The 21,994-nt window shown below is 36.3% G+C and overlaps 1 protein-coding gene across 2 annotated transcripts in view; it reads right to left on the bottom strand.

Moving 5' to 3' along the window:
• Positions 1-7,868: 7,868 nt before the first annotated feature.
• LOC146004971 (uncharacterized) overlaps positions 7,869-21,994 on the bottom strand; it is a 628,831-nt gene continuing 614,705 nt past the window's right edge. For both annotated transcript variants that reach the window (XM_083144050.1, XM_083144051.1), the window contains one exon: positions 7,869-8,435. In XM_083144050.1, coding sequence (XP_083000176.1) covers positions 8,290-8,435 — 146 coding nt within the window. In that variant the 3' untranslated portion in view covers positions 7,869-8,289. The remainder of the gene's footprint in view (positions 8,436-21,994) is intronic.

Genomic DNA, 21,994 nt, shown 5'->3' with positions numbered 1-21,994 from the left:
AAGGGAAACTTTTCTCGCGTTGCTAATTAAATCAAGCTCGTCTGTTCACGCTCAATCAGCCTCCAGATCCTCAGGGCTAAAGTGAATTCCAGGAAGTTTCCAGCCTTGCTGGAGTTACTCAAAGTATAGCCCTGGATAGGTCAGTTGTCTTCCACAGTTGGAAGGAAACTCACCGAATTTCCCTCTTAAGGATTAGGGTGCTGTTGCAACACTTGTTCACACTACAGTTTGAAAGCTTATCTCACTAATCTTGCCTCATAACCTTCTGGGTTTGAATCCTCATTGTCAGTTCATTGAGATGCGCCTCAAGATGTGGGGTAACGAAATAAAATAAGACAAACAACAAATGCAAAATTTTCCCCACAGTATTTTATTCTTAAATCAGCCTTGTGTTTCAATATTAGGGGTGAAAATTTTATTTATGTGTTTTGCCTCAAGTACGAATTTATCTTTCCTGTGTGATATGAAGTGAACCATTGCAGTCTAACGAAGCCTCCTGGATTCATACTATGAATATGATTTTTCCTGTTTTAACTATTTCAGTTCAGAGTTAGAAACTTGTCATGCTCTTTTAGCCACTAAAATCTTACGTGAACTTTCTTACCTTTTTCTCCCGTCACACCTTCAAGTGAACTGTGTTCTGTCCATTGTCCTTTCCCTGGATGCTGTCATCCTAGTCTCCAGGGCTGTCTTACATCTCAGCGTCATCCCCTCTGGCGTAACCACCTAATCAAATTTACTGGAGATATTAATTTCTAGAATTAATACCTGACTACCATGCTATAGTCCCGGGTTCGATCCCCGGCCGGTTCAAATCCGAGAACTTTTCTAAAGTTGGAAGCAGCCCTGGCACCCACCCAGCGTCGAATAACATGGGTACCTGGGGAAACCTGGGGGGTAAAGGCGGTCAGGGGCGTGGTGCTGATCACATCACCCCCACTCACGACCGGATCAAGAAAGTGTGGGGCGTTACCCCCACACCCCCGATACGCCTTCATGGCATGGTGCTAAGCACAGGGGAACACTTTACTTTTTTTTTTCTTTTTATTAATTTCTAGACGTGTTGCGATCAGCGAATCGTGGTTGGCACCACTACTCTGTCATTCTTCGGCAGATAAAAACTTTCCTCTATTGGATGTAAATGTGGATAGCAATTAATCAAAGCTTTCCTATACATTTCTGGACATGGAAAGCGCTGAAAACAACGCCCATTGACCCCATAAGTCCTAGGAAATTCCAAGCATTCACCCTACATGTAGTAGGCAACGGAGGATTTAGCCTCTTTGAACGACGTATAATTCCTGGAGCTCCCTAAAATTTTCTGTCCGCTTGTTGCCTAAGACAGTAGGGGAACAAGATGGAAAATAATGACAAACGCACACTCAGACACACGTGAAATTATATGAAAAACAACTAGTTACGTATATTTGAGTGTTAGTCAATCAGCGCTGCATTTCTGCTTAACATAAGTGATAGAGCTGCTTTTTCTGCTTCAGAGAGTACTTCTTTTCCCTTTATTTATGGCGTGAAGGGAAGAGCACATCTTTCATTGGATGTTGCTGCCATCTGACGTCTAGAGTCGTTTTCACGTTCAGAAGACACAACGGCGCTTATGGAGAAACCGCACAGTGTTGCCAATACAGCGCTAGCTCATGTAGCCGGGAAATGATGACCTTCCTTCACAATGAAGGTGTTACATATTTTGTATATATAATGATAATTATATGTAATTATTAATATTATACTGTGAACGTTACAGTTACCCTTTTTACTATGATCCATTGCGATCACTACACACGCGAGTGTAATGCACGAATATGACACTTCAGAAATTACTTAAAAAAGTAAAAATCACTGAGAGCTCACACAACTGAAAACACTTTTTCGGGAGAGGGAAAAAGTCTAAACAGACCAAAGCAGATCTCTCACTCAAGTAAGGGGAACCTGGCACATGGGTTAGATTAAGTTGCAACCCAAACAAACAAATGAGTTATGGCCTACGTGAACTGATAAGACGTGAATGACTCAAGCAAGGCATGTCATATTTCTATCTTGAAGCCACATATTTTGTCACGTGTTGGAAAGCCTTTCAAAGGTTAATATGGTGTCTATGAATTTATGTGTACCTTGGAAACTGAAAGGTGATCTTCATTTCAGTATTAATGTCGACAGTAATGTAAACGAAAACAACGTGTATTTGCGACAGCACTAATGTTGCTCACAACAGCAGCATTGGAAATAATTGTCAATTATTAAATTTAAGTAATTTCAATTCTATTATAACAAACTGCATGAAGTTCATATTTTTACTGAATGGAAATAAAATTACAACTCGAAAACTTGGTGGTGATAGCCGGAATGCTGCGGTGAGTCGGCTCAAGATGGCCAGACAACGTCTCCTTACTTCGCGCGCGGTTCGGGTTAAAAAGAAACTCCAAATGCATGGAAGTAATATTTCTGGGAACCTTTGAGTGGTTATAAAAAATAATTTCATTATTTTCTCCACAACTTTGTCGCTGGAAGTTTTTACTTGGAATTACAGAACAAAAAATGGCCAGCGACGACATTTTCTACTGCACGAATATAAAAAATCTCCACATACTTTATTTGAATATTTTTTAATGCAAATATGCTTTAAAGTATTGATAAATTCTGAGAACCACCGTCACCTATGACAATTAAAAAACAATGTCAATTTTTTTCATAATGAAAGCTTCAATTTTACGGCATGTTTCAACGTTAGGAATGAAAACAATGTAAAAATTGTGTTTTTACAGAAAATTTGCGTTTTTAATTTATCTAAAATTATGTAAGCAAGTTACCAGTTTTTTGTGTTCACCATCGTATTCTCTACAAAATTTCCTGCAAAACTGCAGGTACCGATTTTACTTAAGCTAAATTTGTAAATCGAGAAATTTCACAACAGCGCGCTCGTATTTCCCATAAGAAAAGCATTGCCCATAAGAGCCCATTGTGTCTTCTGAACGTGAAAACGACTCTAGTGCTGTAAATTCGAAACGCATGTAGTAAAAGTTGAATTTTAGTGTATGTGTGTGCAATCCGTGTGTGGGATTTGAAAGGTGGCCATGTTTTTTTCACTTTCTATCCTGCTTCAGAGTTCAGGGTAAACATTTACATAATTCAGAATTGCTATTCCATTTTGCTCTTTCTCAAAAGCCAAGCGATGAAGCAGGAACCTCGATAAAATGCTTCTGAATATTTGAAAACCTTAATCAGCTGTGAAGGTTCAACCGAAACGAACATGAACCTCAAACGCTTAGCAATTGTTTGTTTTTCAGTACAGCTGCGTCAGAATAACACCTTTTGAACGATTAAAACTTGAAAGGATAACCGAAACACTGATAAATCAAGACTTTGTTGAGATTTCAAAATACGGGATTAGTATCTAATCTTTTTTAATTGCAGAGCGTATTCGTAAAGTTCGCGGACTGATTTTTTGTGTTAGTCCATAAATGTCAACCATGTGCGCTTAAATGTACAAATAGTGAAGTTTGGCAATTACATAGTAGTGGGTGCTCAGCTGAGTCCTTAGGTGCGATATGTTGACACCATTGTCATGTATGCATCACACGGAAGATAGAGAGAATACATAAGAGACACTAAAGGGGTTGAGAGGAAGGAAGATATATACTGAAGAAACAGAGACTAAGAATATAAAAGTTTTTAAAAAAGCCACAGATATTGAAAAAATGAAAAAAATAGAAATTGTGAGAGAAGAGTTAACGTTAAAAGAATAGAAGTTGAGATGTAAAACAGAGAGAGAGAGAGAGAGAGAGAGAGAGAAAGCAGAGCGCAATAAATGAGCAAGACTCAGGAAAGAAGGCAACATGCTTTAAGGAATAATAGTATAGAAAATAAATAAACATAGAAAAAGGGGAGGAACAGTTGGGAAATTTTCCTCATTCCGGGTATAAGAGGCAGGGGACTCTCCCCTGATCGCTTGTGGTGGTCCTTGAATATAACCTCAGTGGTTCTCAACCTACGTGAGACCATGGACTAGCAAATTCCCTGTTTAAAACTACCTATCACAATTTTTCTCGTAAATGTCTTTCTATTTTTTAAACGTTTTGCATTATTGACATGTATCCTTGAAATTATGTCTTGATAAATACATTATGGAATATTGGTAAAAAGTGATGGTTCGAATAGGTCTAGCCTTTTTGACAAATATAAAATAGGTTTGAATAATTTGTCAGCCACTGGATCAGATGAATCCCTCAGCTAGGTAAAATTGATGGCAGTGTTCTCTAGCGTGCCGCGGGCTGGCGGTTGAGAAATACTGGCCTAAAATCAAAATCAGGATCTTTAACTATATTTATATTATTGTTATTTAGCGTTGCTCTTCCGCCCCTTTTTGGCCAATCGGAACGATGAGAATGATCGAAGATTGGATGAAAATCATGAATGGGATACTCACAAAGAACACCCCATTGTCAGGGAACTTCGGGAGTAACTGCATAACGGGTTCGGACACCAAGCCTTATAATCATGTAACATATGACACAAAAAGCGACAGCATATGCAAAATCCAAGGAACTATATCACAAAATCACGAGAAAATGCAAATATATCACCCCCATTTCATAGCTGTACGGTGAACAACTTGGCAACATTCACATTACGTGTCCTGACGTAATACTCTACGTAATCTCAAGGCCTTGCGTCCAAGCGAGAAAATCTGTTCGAGCACTTTGTCTCGGGTAGCGAAGCAACACACACTTGGGGAAACTTCCATAGCAGTTAAGTTAAAAAAGCTAACTATGAAATAATACGCGTTATTTAGTTCATCGGCCATCTAAGTTTAATAATAACTACTTAAAAATGGAAATTATTTCTTTATCAAATTTCTAAGCTTACACTTGGTATGGTCGATGGTGTTACTTCCGAAAAGTAAAGAATTAGATTCCTCCTAAACCGGTTCATACGAGTATATACACGGGGGGGGGGGGGCATAGAAACTGCATGTCAAGTATGGGTTATTATTTAATTACTATTAACTTAAATGTTGGTGTGATATTTATTAGATCTTTTATTAATTTAACCTTTATGGAATCTTTGAATATGGATTGTGTAGTTTTCATATTGTTAACCATATAATACGGTTGCAATAAACTTGGAGTTAATAGATTTTGGTGTATCTAATTGAGCAAAAAATATTATCTTGGTCAAGTAGCTCTCGCAACGGGTGTAGTTTTATGGCTAGAGGGAAAATGGGGGTCCAGTTCAGCTATTTACTATGAAAAAATATAAATATGCTGACCAAGGCAGTAATTTATTTTATTAAAAACATAAACTAAACGTAACGTTTCAACCTTCTAGCAAGGTCTTCATCAGACTCTGTATCAAGTACAAAAGTAACAAGATACCAAAAACAGGGCATTATATATACACAAAACATTACTCCTTCCAGACTATTAGAAAGTTGTTTTGGAACTTTCTAGCAGGGGGACTGAAGTTAAACAAAGAATGGAAGAAAGTGTTAGAAAGAGTGGAAAGGACAAGAGAGAAAGAGGAGAGGAGAAGGAAGAAAATGAAGGAAAAAGAGCGTGAGATATAAAGCCCAATCCACATTCTATATGGAAGTATATATTTTTAGCCTTTTAGGTGAAAGTACAGTTCACTAGTGAAAGCCACCTGCTAGAAAGTTCCAAAACAACTTTCTAATAGTCTGGAGGGATTAATGTTTTGTGTATATATAATGCCCTGTCTTTGGTATCTTGTTACTTTTGTACTTGATACAGAGTCTGATGAAGACCTTGCTAGAAGGTTGAAACGTTACGTTTAGTTTATGTTTTTAATAAAATAAATTACTGCCTTGGTCAGCATATTTATATTTTTTCATAACATGGAAACAAGGCTTAATGGTGTTACTATTTACTATGTGGTAAGACTTTCACACGTAACTTGCTTCCCACACAGAGCCAAATTACGAGGTGGGGGAGTCATAAGCACTAAAAATTATACAGAAAAGTTCCTTTGAAAATAAATAAAAAATTTTGCACTTCTCCATACAATTTATTCTTCATCGTGAAGTAAATATATGTACACAAACATGAGCATGATGCAATATTAATTATATTGCAATTCACCTTGAGACTGATCACAGTATAACAGAAGTCTTTCGGACATCTTAGTGCTAAAAAATAGTAAACATTTACCTCGTTTTTGATTCTGACAAGTTTTCTAAAGAGTAACAATCAAATGTAAACATTGGCTCCTATTACACTTATCTTACAGGAAGAATCTCCATGGAAAATATACTTACATTTGAGGCCCTGTGACTAGTTCAAACATTGACAAAACAGTTGAACATTTACTTATGCATACGAAACAGATCTATGTATCGTACATAGAGGATTTCTATGATAAGAAAGTCAACGGCTATGACTGCATGACGCATTACTACATAAAGGAATATATGTATATATACAATCTTTGGTCCATTGCTCCACAATAAAGGATAATTTACTATCTACATATAAATTACGATAGGCTTAAGTAGGTTGTATTAAATTGAAAATTATTGCATATTAGAGTCTGAGAATTTCAAACGCAGTATATTATCTTTTGTACCCATTGTTACCATTCAAAGTTTTATACGTTTGATTATATCACATTCATTCCTTGTAAACATTTTAATGTTGAAGGACAAGGAAGGATTTAAACTTGAAGAAACATATATATCATGCTACAAGTCAACCGTTATCATCCAAATTTTGCCATAACAATTGAAACAAGATTAACGTTTGGCTTATAGGCTTACAAAAGCCCACGTTTATGTTCAGTGGTTGATCAGAGTTCAACCAGTGCAGGATTCAATTTGATTTTGGACATTAGAAAAGCCACCAGACAGAAAACAGCCAATCAGAGCTAATACATGGAACGTCACACACCACCTGCAGAGTGTATAATGTAACTATAAGGTAATTAACTTACCATTAGCTGTAATTTTCAATGATTCCTTGAAGAAAACGAAAGATAAATATGTGTATTATCCTCTATGATACTTTTGTGGTTCTGTATAGGCGCACATCCAGAAACGTATAGGAGAGGAAATGAGTGTATATGTGTATATGCCTTTTTTAGCCTGTCGTCTCTTCATGTATCTGACGTTCTGTATGACTTTTAAGAACATTTTGCGCACAAAATATATACAATTGAGCAGTGGTTCTCAACCTTATCTAGAGGAATGCTTAGATCATAAATTTATTTTTCGATCACAGAGAGCAGCACAGTATGATAATAATTATAACGCCCAAATAACAACAAATCTTGAAAGAGATTTAAATAATTCGAAAAATAAAAATATATAGAAATTAACATTTTGAAAGCAAATAACATTATATTTCTCGCAGCGCAGGTACTGATCTGAATGTAAGAACTGAATTGAACGTTAGATACATGATGAACATGCACGAGACTATAAGAAGAATTGTTTTTTTTAAAAAAAGATTGTAAAGTTTCAATTGAAACGTCGGTGATTAGTCAGAGAGAATGAAGTTTAGTAGTGGTCTGATGTAATATGGGAATTAAAATAATTATTATTAAAGTATATTTAAATGAAATCACAAAAACGAAAACATATAGTTTATAGGTTAATAACTGAAATAAAAACAAACGTAATGTTTTTGTATACAAATGTTAAGTATAATATATATATTTCTCCAACGAAAATAACACACTTTTTCAAATTTAAGAATTTATCCTGTGAAACATTACACGTGAATAACTTACCTGTCTTAGAAATATTAATAATGTATAAATTATGTTAAATCTGATCTTAATATTAAAAATAGTTTAAAAAGAGAAAATGGAAAATTATTACGAATAAAAGTTTTCCACGAACATTATCTGCAATATTTAATTTTGTACTAAGGTTGAGATTAGGATTTATACAGGACACAAAGTAAAATACATTTCCATTTGCAACTTAAAGACTCGTTCTTAGAACATACATGTTTTTATCTATAATATTAAACGTTTTTATGTTTGGTGTTTACAAGCATGTAAAAATATTTCTGCATGCACGTATCTATTCATTGACTTCTTTAAATTCTCATTTTATGTACGAAAGAGAGAACACATACACACACTGTCGCTCTACACACAAATATCTTACATTGCACTTTTTTCACGAGTTCAAGGATTTCTTAACACTGAAGAGTCTCCCACACAGTTCAAGTTTGAAGAATACTTGAGACAAATGAACATCGTCAGCAGGAAATATGTCTTATCTTTGAACTCTAGTTTTTCTCATGGTGTCCGAGTTTATGCTGTGATGTAATACTCTTGTCTCTTCCTGCATTTCTCCCGCAGGATATAGCACAGGGCTATGACTATTAGAATGGCTATGGTTATTCCCATCCCGATGCTTACCCATATTATCTCTTCATTGATTCCGGTGTGGTTGCGTGCTGAAAAATACAAAAAGTAAGCTATAAGATTTGCAGTGTGTGGGTGTGTACGAGGGCGTGCTGAAAACTAATGGTTGAATTTATTTGAAAGAAACGCAAGTAACTATATAGAACTATATTGTTCATATCTACATAATTACTTTTCCACATAATCGCTCTGGCAATAACCAAGGAGAGACTTGTTTCTTAATGGTGTCACTGTAGATTTTGTGGCAATATTGTTTACGAATGCATAACCTTCATGTTTGTAGTGCCGAAGCAACTGTTGACTAATGACCAGTCTCTTCTGTTTCATAGCCTCCTCGATGGCGCAGTGGTAGCGCCGTCGCCTTGTAATCAAGGGTTCCTCGGTTTGGATCCCACTTTAAACTGTAGCTCCAGTCCCGATTAGCCTTACTGTGTATAAAGTGGACTTAAAACACCAACTCAACTCTTCTGTTTCATGCCAGGAGTGAGCTTCCGAGGCACCCACCATGCACGAAGTTTTCTGCATCCCAGATCTGCGATTATCGACTGCACTCACTCCCGTGATATGGCATACTTGAATAGATATTCTGCCTGGGTTGTGCCACGGTTTTATCTAATGAGTTCATGGACACCATTCCGATAACCTTCATCAGTTGCAGTACGCGGCCTTCCACTCTGTTCTTTCTCACACACGTTGAGAGTTCCTCGTCTGGGGTTTTCATACGAGCACGAACAGCCCAACGTCGTACAGTACATGTCTGCACATTCATCCACATAATTCATTCTACGATGAATGTCATTTGGGGGCACATTTTCTGCGCTTAGAAACTCGATCACCGCACACTGCTTGAGGCATACTTTGGTTACATGCTGCCATTTTCCTTGCTATAGTTCAACACCCTCTGGCGATAGAAGTTTGAAACGTGCCATGGAGAAGCGGGAAGGGCTGGTAAATACAATGCATGGTTGCTCAAAATCCAAAATGCGTTTACACCGTAAGAAAAAAATAAGACATATTACTTCTCAGCATGCCCTCGTATATTAGGTGCGAAGAATAACAAGTAAACAATCATATCAACGGTTCCAAGATGATAATTTTTTTTTAAAAAAATTAAGTAGTCTTATGTTAGCAGGACTTGTTATGGATCAGGTAAGGAAAGTGCTTCTGTCGGAATATGAAGGCAGTCGACATGAAAGAAGGCTAAAGTTGAGATGTGAAGAAAAAGTTGAAGAGAGCAGGATGTAGCAACTGGAAAGTTGATCCCGCTGAACGAGATGAATAGCAGAGTCTCTTTAGGAAGGTCAAAGCTCGTCCTGAGTTTTAGAAAACATACCAGTAGTTAAAAACCAAAAAGAAAATTCATAAGTAACAATGAAAAAATAATTCCAGTAACTGCGATTGGGCGCTAAATTGAAGGGGCAAGGACAGTTTACATTCAATTGGTAGAATTTAGAGGCTATAGCGCGGGGGAGGAGGCAACTGCCCCCGCACGTCACCTGATCGCCACCACTGAATAATACCTTTTCATGTCTGTATGATTTTTATAAAGAAACGTACTGGGGTGGTACTTTGTATTAGGCCCATCTTCAATTCTTGTTCCTCCAAGAGACACTGAACATATTTCCTGAAATTTAAGTTGATGAGTTTAGTTGCAAATATCTCCAGAAATGAATGAAAACAAATTATACAGGGTATGCATTAAAGAAACGTCCTTACATAAACATCAATGTTTTTACCATATTTTCGTTGCTTCTTAATGCTAAACTTAAATTTTAATAAAAACTGGAGAGAGATGTAACTTAAAGTACTCTTACAAAACATTTAGCACAAAGATCTTATAGAATAAACATCTATCATTTAGCAATTTTACTGTGTATTGCGTATCAATTGCCATGCTATTAATGACAAACTAAATTCAAAAAATATATGTTTTTTGGGTGTTTTACATAATGGTACATAAAACTAGAAGGGGCTTAGTCTAAAGTACTCTTCGTGTAAGTTATTTGAAAAATATTCCAGATATAAATTTCAATAATTTGTTTATCATTTGCAGTGGCGGCGATTAGGGGACTCGAGGGGGCAGTTACCCCCTACTTTTCGCCACTTTTGCCCCCGCACTATGCTAAACCTCATCTACAAAGGGAAATATACTATCTTTGCCTCCCCCTAGTTTTGGTACCTGCCCCCGGTTTTGGAACCCAATCTCCGCCACTGATCATTTACGTACATTTTCCTTTAAATTGCCACCTAGAAATGCAAGGCACACTAATATCAACCTCTCTACCACGCAGTACACCGTGGATTGTATTCTTGCAGGCTAACGACTTTCTGTCGTCTGCCATCACAACCAATATAATTCTCTTTGGAGCTTGTGCTATGTGCTGTACATGTGTGTTTGCGATTGTCATTTAATCAATTTCATTTTATCATCCCTCATCCCCATCTTCGCGATTGCTAAAGAAAAGCTTAAACAAATATTTTCAGTTTTTTTAAAAGTTTAGGTTCAAAAATCCGAAAGAGGTACTCATCTCGTAAGTTTCATTTAAATATTTAAATATTTCACATTCGAACATTCACCCTTTGATAATATTTTGTCTAACTTTTTGTATAATATGTTGGCTCTTAGTGACAAACCAAATTTAAAGAGAAATGTTTTCGTAGTTTTAAGGAACGGTACAAAAATTCGAAAATTGGTCTTAATCTAAAGCAGTACTTATCGAGTAGGATTTTTTTAAAAAAATACTCCTATTTATAACCCTAGACCATTTTCAAAAAAGTTTGTCTGTAGTTTCGTATAAATGAAATTTTAAAACATTTTTCTTGGTTTTAGGTAGCTGTACAAAAATCGAAAATCTAAAGTTATGTTTCATATTTCTGCAGTAAATTCAGTGGCACATTTTTTTGTATTTTTGAATTGTAGAAGAAACTATACATTATTTTGTAAAAGATTTTATGCTAGTATAAATATATTTAGTTACAACTTGTGAATTTTCGTGCTTCTTTTCTTGCTGTATCGGATGCGAAAAATGCGGTACACAACAGTACAAAAGTAGTACAATATTTTGATGTGGATTAACATAGCCGAGACCAATGATGAGGTCCAGCCAGACGATGCCACACCAACACCAAAATTAATTTTTATTTCTCTGCGGGAAATTTTCAATTTTTTTGTATTTTTGTGTAGTACAAAAATTGTACAATGTTTTGCAGAAGAAGTTTCGGTGGTACAAAAATTCTGCAGCCATAAACCTTCACATTTAAGAAGGCTAGAGTATAGTAATGCCAAGTTACTATTATTTGCAAAAATGCTTGAATAAAGACAGTACACGCAAAAGAAATCTCCTTCGAGCAGTGCATGGTCTCAATAATCGCAGAACCTTTGTATCGATTCCAACTACAAAAATGATAAACACAAAATAACCATACATAAAGTAACATAAAATATCTTCTTACTTGGAAAATTCTCATATATGTAGTTATTTACGAAATAAACTCAGGAAACCTACATTTGCCACCATTTTTTTAAGATGCTGGTGATTTCTCTCCTATTATTTTTTGTGAACTTTGGAAGTGCTATTCTGTACTTTTTTAAAAATATAATGTTGGAAAGTTCCAGCATATATTCCTCGGACACGAAGTATTTAATATTCATATTGGCTGCTAGCGCCATAATTAGTTCACATTCTAACCACAACACAAAGAGGTGATGACATGACTGCTCATACGTTTGGGAATGAACGGTTGTTTCTCGTTTTTTTGTAGATTAACAGACAGTTAAATTTTAACCGTAGAGTTTTGTAAATATAAGGGTAACTTCTAAGAGTGTATATAATACGGTTCTGGATGTAAATCACTGAAATTGCCAGTATGTCGAATGCAACATGCATCAATCGTGGTGGGACCCCCTGGTATCCAAGTGCACTGCGCTAACCATTCCACCACGGAGGTTGGCTGAAAGTGTATCCAATGGGGTTGATCATTGCCAAACTTTTCCGGTGACGGCGCCACCCCTGTTGTGTCCCTAAATAATTTCGTTCGTCATTTGGTTGCCCTAAGCTTTACATTGGAGCGCGATGGGATGGCTATCAAAACATTATTTTCAACGAAGGTATGAATTTCTCCTGTAAATTGATAATACAAATGTGTTTAGTAAAGCTTTGAGATTATGTAGCCAGTCATAAGTTTCCGAAAATTACATTCTCTTGAACCTAAGGATTAATATATTAAAGCGCAACGGAAAGGTTGCGAAAACGAGCTGAATGTAGTACGTTTATGCACAAAGAGCATTAAACTTGACGTCATTTGGGTCGCCTCTAGCTGCACTATGCTTTGTTTCTTTCTGGTTGCGAGGATGTGTAATTCAACGGGGAGAGCAGGAATAGAAGAAACTCACAAAATTATAAACAAAAAATGTATTAAGTGCAAAACGCATGATATATATTATTATATACACTATGACTGACATTATGCCCTATCTGATAATTTAATATTAACATATGTTTTCATTGTATTAAGCAAACATTCTCACCTCGTATTTTCGTCCTTCTTTTTCTCGGTAACAACAATTTTAAAATTATAATTCCTGTAAATAAGGTAGCCCTAGGGATTGCGAGACATGAAACACAAGAAAAAATATTTTTTGTAATATGTATTCTATAAATGTGTGTATATAAAACAAAGAACCATATTTACTAATTACGTGGAAAAGTATGATATCACGTGAAAAAAGTCAGTTATTGAAAACAACTAGAAAAATAAAAGTACAGTCGCATGGAATTATTATGCATTATATTTTTTACCGTATTCACAACAATAGATCACTTAAATTGTGAAAAAAAGTGCTGTGCAAAATTCAAGGCTTTTTTGAGTTCCGATATCCTTTATGTTGTTCACGATCGTCTTTTCAAAAATCTTACTTTTACAGCACTGATTATTCAACTATCATGTTCAGACATTATTTCTGAGGTTGAGATGATATTAAACTTGCAATTTAATGAAATAGCAGCACGTTCGGCATCAAATTCCCCATGTATTTAAATGAGAGAACAATTGCCGATCAAAAGCGTGGGGACACAACAGAGGTGCTGTCACCTACAATAGTTTGCTTTGGCAGGCCCATTGCGGAGTAAAATAAGTAGATCTAGTGAGTCGGTTATGGGTTGGCTTAATAACATAATAAATCAGCGGCCTCAGGTTCAAATCATGGGTAAAATAACATTCGTCGATGACGGTGGAGGCACATAACTTTAAACTAGAGGTCCAGTCCCGATTAGCCATATTGTGCATAAAGTGGACTTAAAACACAAAACCAATCAATCAATCATTGATGAGTCAAAAATGGCAGAAAAGATAAGTAAAATAAACGGAATCAATCAAACTGAAATCTAGTTCTAGATACCTTCCTGAGAATTCGTTTACAGGAACAAAATTAGCATTTATGAATGTATCCGTGCTCCAGTAACAAAACTACAAAAGGAAAACCAGACATAAGAGACTCACTTGGCAAGAGTTTGGGTGAAGAAGTGCTTATGAGGGCTGTTGGGCTGTTACCTTCTCAGATCTCATCAACTCTTGCGAGACTTTCAACTGGCAAAGGCTTCTTGTCTGGAAGCAAATTTTTAATGAACCTAAGCAGACATAACAAACTTTGCTCATGCATTATTCACGAACTTCTAGTTTACAAAATCTCAGTTCATAAGACTCTGCGGATTACGTTTCAATTACGTGAAGACGTTTTCCTCACAGATTTTTTTTTCCTTCGCGGGGAGAATTAATTAAAGCTGTAACAGGAACATAATTGAATCAGGGGAGCTCGTTTTTATACGGCACCAGTTGCGCCATCTACTGGAATTTTTATATATCTTAGTGAGATGTATTATATTTTAATATTTTATACTTTTATTGAAGTTGCGTACTTTAAAAAGAAATATTAATGAATTTTTATCGAGATTTATTGTTTCTGGTTTGTTTCAATTTTACTGATTTAAGTCACTCTTCTATTGATTTGACTAATCGCAATGATGATGATAAGTGGTGATGAGAAGTTTATGGAACAATTAAAACCAGGCCTCCAACGGAGATTATACTAGCTGTGAGTCTAGGCGCCAGAACCTCGTTATCCTATAAAATGATGTGCTTGTTGTACTATGTGGAAGAGAGGTTGACAATTGAGTGTATTCAGAGATTACCCTTCACACCTCTATTTAAAATCACCTAATGTGAGTTGTTGACTTTAATAGCCAAGTAGTCAGACTGGTAGAGTTAATTTAATTGATCGATGGTTGATTTCGTTTAATTAACTTCTTATTTGTTTCCACCTTTAGCTAATCGCGAAGATGAGTATGAGTGATGATGTGATGAAATTGATTAAGGGACACTCACAAAGAACACCCATGCCCAGACAGGGATTCGAACCCGGGATCCCTAGCATCGTAGCGTGCTGTGCCAACCACTACGCCACGGAGGCAGGTTGAGAGTTCGTTTAAGTTGCATTGATGCATGTTTCATCTTTGTTGGTCTAGTAGTTTCCGAGACGCAATAGTTGTCAAGTGTGGACACAACGTTGAGTTCGAGCCTTGGTTTTCAGTCCACTTCGTGCACAGGAAGGCTAATCTGGACTGGACCTACAGTTTAAAGTGAGATCGAAACCATTTATGCCAGGTATCGAATCTATGGACCCCTTGATTACAAGGCGACGACGTCACCACTATGCCAACGGGAAGGTCCGCGGAACCTTTATTCAACTTCGTTGATTAGAATTCTCCAGAACGTTCCAGGCCAGTCCTGGAACGTGTTAACGTATAAGAACGGCGAAGGATCTGATACCCCATAGAACCGGCGAAAGGAGTCATTTTGACCAGTCATATGAAATGCATTTAAAATTCTAATTATTTTAGAATGGGAACATATTTTTAATTTATATTATTTTCTGTGCCTTTTTTATTATAATGGAAGAAATCGAAATTGAAATCGAACATTTTACCACGAGAAACTGCTACTTGATGCCACCTGTTCGGAGACGAAAAAATAAATTAAAAAAAAGCGTAATAGTTATTAAAGAAACGGTGAAGGTAGGGGTCATTTTGACCCCTCCTGCCGGTAGCGACCCTTACTGCAAGACTATTGGTTATAATTTAGAGTATTAGGCAGAAATTCAGATGGTCAGACGATTACATCCTTCGCTGCTGCAGGAAGCAAGAGAAGGCGAGGTGTAAATTTTCTCAAAATCTTTGCATCTCGTCGCCTGTGAAGATTGACTTCGAAGGAAGAGGTTCTTCCGTTGTTGGCAGGGAACCCAGAATCCTTTCACGCTTGTTTCTTGTTTTTCCACGTCTCAGCGCTGCCTCCAGACAAGCTTCAACAGCCACGGAAGGAGCTTCCGGGCAATTTAACAGATGGCGCTCCGATCGATCGACAAGACGCTCCTTCCTTTATTTTGATTCATTTCGCTCACTGTCTCTCACTGGTTGAAGGCCATTGGTGCTTTATATTCCTCACTTTCTCTATTCCTTCTTTCCCTTCTGCATCTCTCTCTTTTTCCTCCTTATAATTTTCACTCACGTCCAGTGCTGTGCCGTAGACTATAAGTTTACGTCTACATGCGTTGTCTACACGTAATATACGCGTAGATTTCATTGGGTTGTAGTTTACATAGACAACGTAGACAATCTAAAATGCATTAAAATTAATTTCAAGGGTTTCATGACAAGATAGTGACATTTTCAACAATGTTCTTTCCTATTTACAACAAAATTTCTCTTCTATTCTATTATCAACTATGGAAGAAGATAAATAGTATGCAAAAAACAACAACAGGTGGCAGCCGTGAGGCAAGAGTGGCCTCTTTCCCATAAAACACTAGAATATTTCCTATCTTAGGTTTCTTCCTAGGTGAGAAATTGTTCGAATTTGGAAGAAAGAGTATGAAAAGTTCTCATCACACGTCAGCAACTTATATGCAGTATAATTTTCTTTTAATTCCACGGCGCCCTTTGATAAGTTATCACCTTCCGCACATCACTGCTCATGTCCAGTGATGTGCCGTTCACTATAAGTTTACGTCTACATACGTTGTCTACACGTAATCCACGCGTAGATTACATTAGTTTGTAGTTTACTACGTAGACAATCTAAAGTACATTAGAAATAATTTTCAAGGCTTTCATGAAAGGAAAGTGACATTTTCACTATAGTTGTTCCTAACGATCTGACAACAATCTTATTTACAAAAAAATTTCTGTCTTGTCTTCTACCAACTTTGAAAGAAAATAAATCGTATGCAAAAGAAAACAACAGATGGCAGTCGTGAGGCAAAAGTAGTCCTTTTCCCACCAAACACTAAAATATTTCCTATGTTGGGATTTTTTCCTAGGTGAGAAATTGTTTAAAATTGAAAGGAAGAGTATTAAAAGTTTTTCTCACATAATAGCAACTGATACGCAGTATAATTTTGTCTTACTTCTACAGCGCCCTCAGCTAAGTTTTCACATTTCGTCATGTTGTTTACATAGATTACGTTATCTACTTGTATAACATAATCTACGTGTCGAATGTAGACTATCGTTATTTACAGGTAGACGCACATCACTGCTCATGTCCCTCTTTCTCTCTCTATCTCTGCTTCTATTTTCCTTATTTTACTTCTTCTTTTTCTCTTCTTCTCCTTTTGTTCTGTCTTTTCGCCCTCTTTCGATCTCTAATTTTATATATTTTTCTCTCTCTCTTTATCGTCTATCATCTCTCTCTCTCTCTCTCTCTCTCTCTCTCTCTCTCTCTCTCTCTGTGTGCTTCTATTTTCCTTTTCTTCTTTCTCTCTTCTCTTCCTTTCTGTCTTCTCGCCCTCTTTTGATGTCTAATTTTCAATTTTTCTCTATCTCTTTCTCGCCCTCTCTCTTTCTCTCTCTCTCACTCACTCTGCTTCTATTTTCCTTTTATTTTTCTCTCTTCTCCACCTTTCGTTCTGTCTTTTCGCCCTCTTTCGATCTGTAATGTTCTATTTTTTGCTCTATCTCTTTCTCGCCCTTCCTCTCTCTCTTATTTAACTACCTTTACTTCTATTTCTTGAACAGGCCCGGCCCTAGATGGTGTGGGGCCTGGGACATACATTATTCGAGGGGCCTAAAATAACATTCTTTGTCAGAAGTCCGAGGAATTCATAATTTCGTTCTTTAGTCGGAAGTACATCTGTTCTATGTAACCATGTTCTATTTTACATTCAATTTACATATTCCTTGTTATTATCTAATAAGCAGAACATGTTGAAGGCTAACAACTGAGAATAATCAGAAAGTAATAATAATTTCTAAATTATTGTTTCTTCTCAATTCAGATGTGCCACTAGCACGACATAAATTATTTTTAATTACAATACTGGGTGCGTTCAATATCAAACTATTATTTTACCCATGAAAGTTGTAGTTTATAATCATATGCAATAACATAATCTTTATTTGTTTAGTTTTCCTTCAATTTTGACGTTGTAGTGAATTTCGTTGTTTCATATATGTTCATATGATTTCAGCCCAGAATTAAATGAAGAATGCACATTAACTATTTGAATGAAATGTTCGAACACGATTTTTATATTGGTAGTACTTTTTGAAGCAGTCTAAGTTTCAATTGTGGCACAGGTAACCACAACGGTGGAATTCAAGTTAGAGAACTTGGTAAGCCTTAACTTTAATAGGCTTACGGGCGATTTTGTAGTGGCGTGGAGTTGAATGGAAAGCGAACGATGTGACGAACAATGCGGAGAGCTGAACCTCCCTTAAAAAAATTAAGGTGCTCTTGATCTTGTACCTAGTGACTCCAGTTAAGACATATTTAATCTTTCATGATAATGGGTAAATGATCTAAAGATGACCAGCATGTACACAAGATTAATCTGCAGCTGCGGACTCTATGAGACTTTTCAGTTCTTACCGCGGGCGTTCTAGAAGTTGGCAAGGGAAGTGGGAAGCGCGATAAGAAACGCAGCAGCCTGTAGAACGAGGTTCCCCTAGTACTAATTTCCGCCACGTCGTATCTCTAGGCGCCACCACTGTTGTCTGGTTGATTTGCGGCAACCAAAAGTCCTCTCCTCCCTCTTTTGGTCCTCTGGGTACTTAAAGGCAATTTTGTCTTCAAAATAAAGTTTTAATGCTTTTTGAGGATTATTAAAAATCTCTACAGTACATTAATGCATTTGAAGTTAAGAAATGAGACCAATCTGTCTTTGATACAAACAAATAGACATAGTCAGACTGAGCATCGTGAATTCCAGCCTTGGGTAGCAATAATTTCAACCAAAAGCAACATATAACTGAATGCATAAACAATTAATTATCTTCTCATTCATGTGCCGGCCACCGTGGCAGAGTGGTCCCAGGTTCGAATCCTGGCCTGCGCATGGATATTTGTGAGTGTCCATTCATCAATTTCATCATATCATCACCTATCCGCATCTTCGTAAATTAGCCAAAAGTGGCACAAGAAGCGAAGTAAAATACTCTGTAAAGCAATTAAATCACTTCTCATTCGTGCACATTCAAATCATAATCATGCCTGTTGCAGCGATACTTCTCTGTATCCTTTGTTCAGATTTTCGTTTTCAATTCATCTCCGTACAACTTAAATTTCACCTCCCTACACATCACACTTTACAAGATATCTTCATGTATATACAACTACTAGTGTACTAGTACTTTCTGTTCTACAAAATCTAAAAATCAATAAATCAACTATACGCCAACTTATCATGGTGGTTATCACAGCGCGCTACAACGCCAGAGGTCCAGAGTTAGAATCCCGACCTGGGCATGGATGTTCTTTGTGAGTGTCCCTTCGTCAGTCTAATCATATCATCACTCATATTCATCGTTGCGATAGGCCAATGTGTCAGAAAAGCAACGATATATAACAAACATCAAATTACATCATTTCCTCAACTATCATGTAAGTAACCAATGAAACGAAAAATAAGTGTTAGGTGTTTCAAAATGACGGAAAAAAATATTTTTCCCTGCGTCCTTGATGTTTACATTCATCTGGTCTAGATTACTTTTTAGATCATCATTTATGTTATAGTATGAAGATGTTTATGTAGTTTGAAATATTGTGTGTGAGAAACAAGATCAAGTTACAAAGATTATGACCACGAAAGCGTACGAAAATTTAGAGTTTTTGAGCGGACATGGTGTGGCTGTTGATTTCTCAGTGCTATTGCAGGGCCAAAGTGGTTACTTGAACCCCAAACTTACATATTTACTTGCTTCTATGGTAAGCATAACAGTTATTGGCACTCCATGTTTACAATGTGCTAAACCTCTAACATTCACAGTTATTGTAGGCTACGTGGTAGCTAGGACTATAGTGTAGTTATAAAACAATTCAAATAGGAATATGCCTAATGAAAATTATGAAAGAACTCAGAAAAGTAAATCAGTGAAATGGTTTAAAAACCGAAAGTCTGTACCAACAGTTGTCAGTCTGAATGCTGGTACTTGGCACTGGTGGCAACTACTGGTTAACATAAAGCTATCAAAGTCAGAACTCTCGCATCGTCATTCCTATGTTTTATATAGCACCATGCTAGTGTTAAAAACATGAAAGGCCTATTTATTTTTTTTCAAATTGCGACTTATTGGCCCTTGTGCCAAGTAAATGGGCATTATGCACATTAGCAATACCAAATAGTGCAGCGATTAAACAATTTGTTGGCAATGGGAAGTCAATGCACTTCCTTTAGGGTCTAGCTAACCGTTAAACAAGAACAAGAAAACGTGAAAACACATTCCTTAACCTACCTGCTTAGAATTGAGCAGAAATCTTGAAAATCACAGAAGCCTTCCAGATATACGCGATTTTTCCATAAGAAATAACAAATGAAATAGACGCCTATTGCAAATGTAATCAACGGAAGACAGGGCAACAAGGCGGGAACAAGACCAATGTTGCCAGTTGCACACAGATCTTAATTTCTACAAATATTCCTCAACGTGCCAAAAAACTGGGCAGTGCCAATTACAGGAAAGCTTACCCTATATTATATTTTTATTTTCTGGTATAATCTTTCTAGATGATTTTTCTCCTCTTTTCTCAGTATTCTTTCATCTTCGCTATCTCTCTCTCTCTCTCTCTCTCTCTCTCTCTCTCTCTCTCTCTCTGTCTCTCTCTCTCTCACCTTCACCCTGATTTTAGTCTATATTTCCAACCCTTTCCTTCTCTCTAATTCTGTCTCTGTCCCATTTTTTATGTCCAGTTCTATCTCTTGATTCCTTATTTCCCTTCTGTTCAATTTCTCTCCGTTTCTCTACTTCATATATCCTCCTCTATCACTTCTCTATTTCCATTCTCTTTTTCTCTATATTTTTACTTCCTGTTTCTGAAGCATTTCTTCATTCTCTCTAATTATTTATCTGCATCTTTTCCTTATGTCTAGTTCTATCTCTTGCTTCTATATTTCTCTTCTATTCCCTTTCTCAATGTTAATCTTATTCACATATCTTCCTCTTCTCTCTCTATCTTTCCCTGTTTCCCTGTTTCTCTTCTGATTCTTTCCCATTCTATAATTTTTATCCCACCACTGTCAATTATGTTAATGATTCCTTCTTTATCCTTGCCTCACCTCCACTGTCTCTCTTAAATATTTCTCTTAATTTCCTTCTATCCAGCATCTCTCTCTCGATTCCCTTTATTGGCTCTCTATTTCTTGTTGCTTTGTTTTTTTAACTCTTGCTCTCCTCTGTGTTTAACTTCCTTATTTGTCTTCTCCTTTTCTCTTTCACTTTTTCTGCACTTCATCTTTCTATTCCTTTCTCTCATTGTGTAACGCTCCCTTTATGCTCTGTGCACTTCTTAGTTATTTCTCTCATTATAAATCGACCAACTCGTTCATAGATGGCGCCATTCTAATTTACTGCAATAAAATTTGGAAAATACACTTTGCCCTGTTGTTACACAAAATACTTATTACAAAATATCACGTTATATTGTTGTGTATCAAATATGTATTAAAACTAACGATTTCTGAACAATGTTTGCTACTTCATACATTATATCTTAGTACTAGCATAAAAGATTAAACTAATATTAATGAAATATTTCACAATTCCGTGAAATTATGTTTATTCCCTGAGTTTCACGTTTTGTTTAGAAAATAATTGTGGCAGCAATAGTTATATTTCATTTTGCTAAAAATACAACTAATTTTCAATACTAAGATAAATGAATTGTTTCCATTAGAAAATATGGAGATGGTTTTTAACAATAATATCATTGTCAGAACAAAACTAATGAAAGCAAATTAATTTTCGCTCATAATAGACATGATGCACATGTCTCCTCAACCCCTTCTCACTACTAAATTAATTGTTTGAATTTTATGTCTTGAAACTTGTAATGGTCGGATTGACCATTACTTGGTTTTAATTATTGTATTAATTAATTGCTGGCCAGCTACAAGGTGTAGGGTTAAGTAATATGTTTCCATGAGTGTACTTATGTTAATACTGGATGTATGTGTATGTGCTTATTATATTATGCTTTACTGGATATTAGATTTCCCAGTGGGGGAGATGTCTTTCAAAAGACCGTTGCAATGGAATTTTTCCAA

Source organism: Lepisma saccharinum, chromosome 22 (assembly GCF_977018435.1).
Source record: "Lepisma saccharinum chromosome 22, izLepSacc3.1, whole genome shotgun sequence".
Taxonomy (NCBI): Eukaryota; Metazoa; Arthropoda; class Insecta; order Zygentoma; family Lepismatidae; genus Lepisma; species Lepisma saccharinum.
The sequence above is the reverse complement of the archived record's forward strand: the minus strand, read 5'-3'. Positions and strand labels throughout refer to the sequence as shown.